The 2,019-nt window shown below is 60.1% G+C and overlaps 1 protein-coding gene across 1 annotated transcript in view; it reads left to right on the top strand.

Annotated features, from left to right (window-relative positions):
- LOC138636667 (semaphorin-6D-like) overlaps positions 1-2,019 on the top strand; it is a gene marked incomplete at its 5' end in the record, with an annotated part of 39,965 nt that extends 37,946 nt beyond the window's left edge. The window contains one exon of the mRNA XM_069724795.1: positions 1-2,019. This exon is cut by the window's left edge and continues 64 nt beyond it. Within this exon, the coding sequence (XP_069580896.1) occupies positions 1-1,247 (1,247 nt within the window).

Genomic DNA, 2,019 nt, shown 5'->3' with positions numbered 1-2,019 from the left:
CGAAGACGCCGCGGCAGCGTCAGTACGAGAGCAACCACAACTGCAACAACGCGGCGGACGGCGCGGCGCCGGGTCCCGGTCCCGGTCCCGGTCTGGGCTTCGTGGCCGTCGTCGGCAACACGCTGAGTCAGCAGGTGTTCCCCTTCGCTCATCACCACGGCAACGGCCTCAGCAACGGGGCGGCGCACAGGGCGGGCGCCTCCTCGACGTCGCTGCACGTCCCCGAGGAGGGGAAGCTGTCGAATGACGAGCGAGGAGGAGGAGGAGGAGGAAGGGCCGCCCCCCACCACCACCGCTCCCAGCAGTCCCTCCCCCAGACGGTGGTCGACGTGTCGGCGCTGGACGAGCTGCTCAAACACATCCATGAGGTCAGCGCGTCGGGCACCGGCGGCATCAAGGTCCTCACCTCCACCTCCTCCTCCGCCCTGTTCCCCGGGCCGTCCTCCACCTCCGGAGGGCTTCATCATCATCATCATCATCATCATCATCAACAACAGCAGCAGCATCACGGCCAGAGCCGCACGCACCACTACGGCCATCACCATAGCAACCACCACAACAACAACAACAGCGGCAGTGGAGGCGGGGGAGGTGGGGCGGGGGGAGGTCACCATCACCAGCAGCAGATCCCGGAGACGGAGGCGGGGCCGTACTACAGCACCTCCCCCCTGCCCAGAGACGGCCTCCCCAAACGCCTCGACGCGCCTCCTCCCCCCAACTCCTCCTCCTCCTCGTCCTCCTCCTCTTCCTCCAACAACCCCACCTCCTCCACCTCCCTCCCCTCCTCTTCATCGTCCTCCTCCTCCACACCGCTGCAGCAGCAGGTGATTCCAGAGCAACCCGGAGGAGGAGGAGGAGGAGGAGGAGGAGGAGTCGCCGCCGTCGTGCGCCACCACTCACAGCGCCACTCGCTCATCAAGATGGGCAGCGGAGGCGGAGCTGTGCCGCGCCACCACAGCTTCAACCAGCGGGGGGCGCCGCCGCACACGCACTTCCTGGCCCGGATGAACACCAACAGCAGCAGCAACGGGCCCCCGGGGGCCGGCGGAGTGGGCGGGGCCTGCGGGGTGGGCGGGGCCAACACCTGCCTGACGCGACAGCACAGCTACAGCGAGGGACCGCACGCCCAGCGGGCCGCCGCCGTCCGGAGAACGGCGTCGCTCAAACCTCAGCTGCCCCCCAAACCGCTCTTCCTGCCCAACACCGCCGCGTCGCCGGTCACCGAGGCGGGAAAGTACGACTACTGAGGCGGGTCGGCGGGCGCCAACATGGCCGCTGCGGCGGAGGAACGACAACCGGAGAGACTTCACAGCTTTTTTCGTCGCTCCCCGGTCACGACGTGGAGACGAGACGGTTTAGACTCCGCCTCCAAAAACTCCCGACTGATGCAGTTTTTCTTACGAGCGCTTTGATCTGACTCGACACGAAACGGACCGCCAGTCCAACGATCTCCACCGGAGAAATAAAAGACACCCGGCGGACGGTTCGTCTGCTGGAGGACCAGGCTCCGCCTCTTTGTACCATATTGGTATCTGAACGCAGCCCGGCAGGTGACGGACGACTTCTGATCAACGATTCCCTCCTCATCACTAATTCATCACTTTAAACTGCTTCGGTTTCATCATCTGTGTGATGGAATTAAACTTAATTGATCCTCTTGAATTATTTAACGAACCCTCAAACGATCTAATTAACCGTGCGGTTCATTTCAGGCTTTTATTTTGAAGGAACCGTTCATCAGAAGTGTTTTATCGTCACCGACTGACTTCTGACGGGATAGAAAAGTAAAAGTCTTTAAAGTCACAGTTTTTCCCCAAATTACGAGAGTCTCTCTGATGACGCAGCTTCCTGTGATGGACTGAAGGTCCTGCAGGGGGCGCTGTTTGTTTCATTTCCTGTTTCCTGTTTTTTGTTTGTTGTCAGAGAAAAAGAAAGAAAAACATGCTGTAAACATTAAAGATTGTCGAAGCAGCATTCTGACTTTAAGGTGTGTTTTAAAATAAATAATAACAGCCTGTT

This window comes from Brachyistius frenatus, unplaced genomic scaffold (assembly GCF_029030835.1).
Source record: "Brachyistius frenatus isolate BFR_SWC_R1_liver_20210118 unplaced genomic scaffold, ASM2903083v1 Contig_395, whole genome shotgun sequence".
NCBI lineage: Eukaryota > Metazoa > Chordata > Actinopteri > Embiotocidae > Brachyistius > Brachyistius frenatus.
This window is presented reverse-complemented; position numbering and strand designations above follow the sequence as displayed.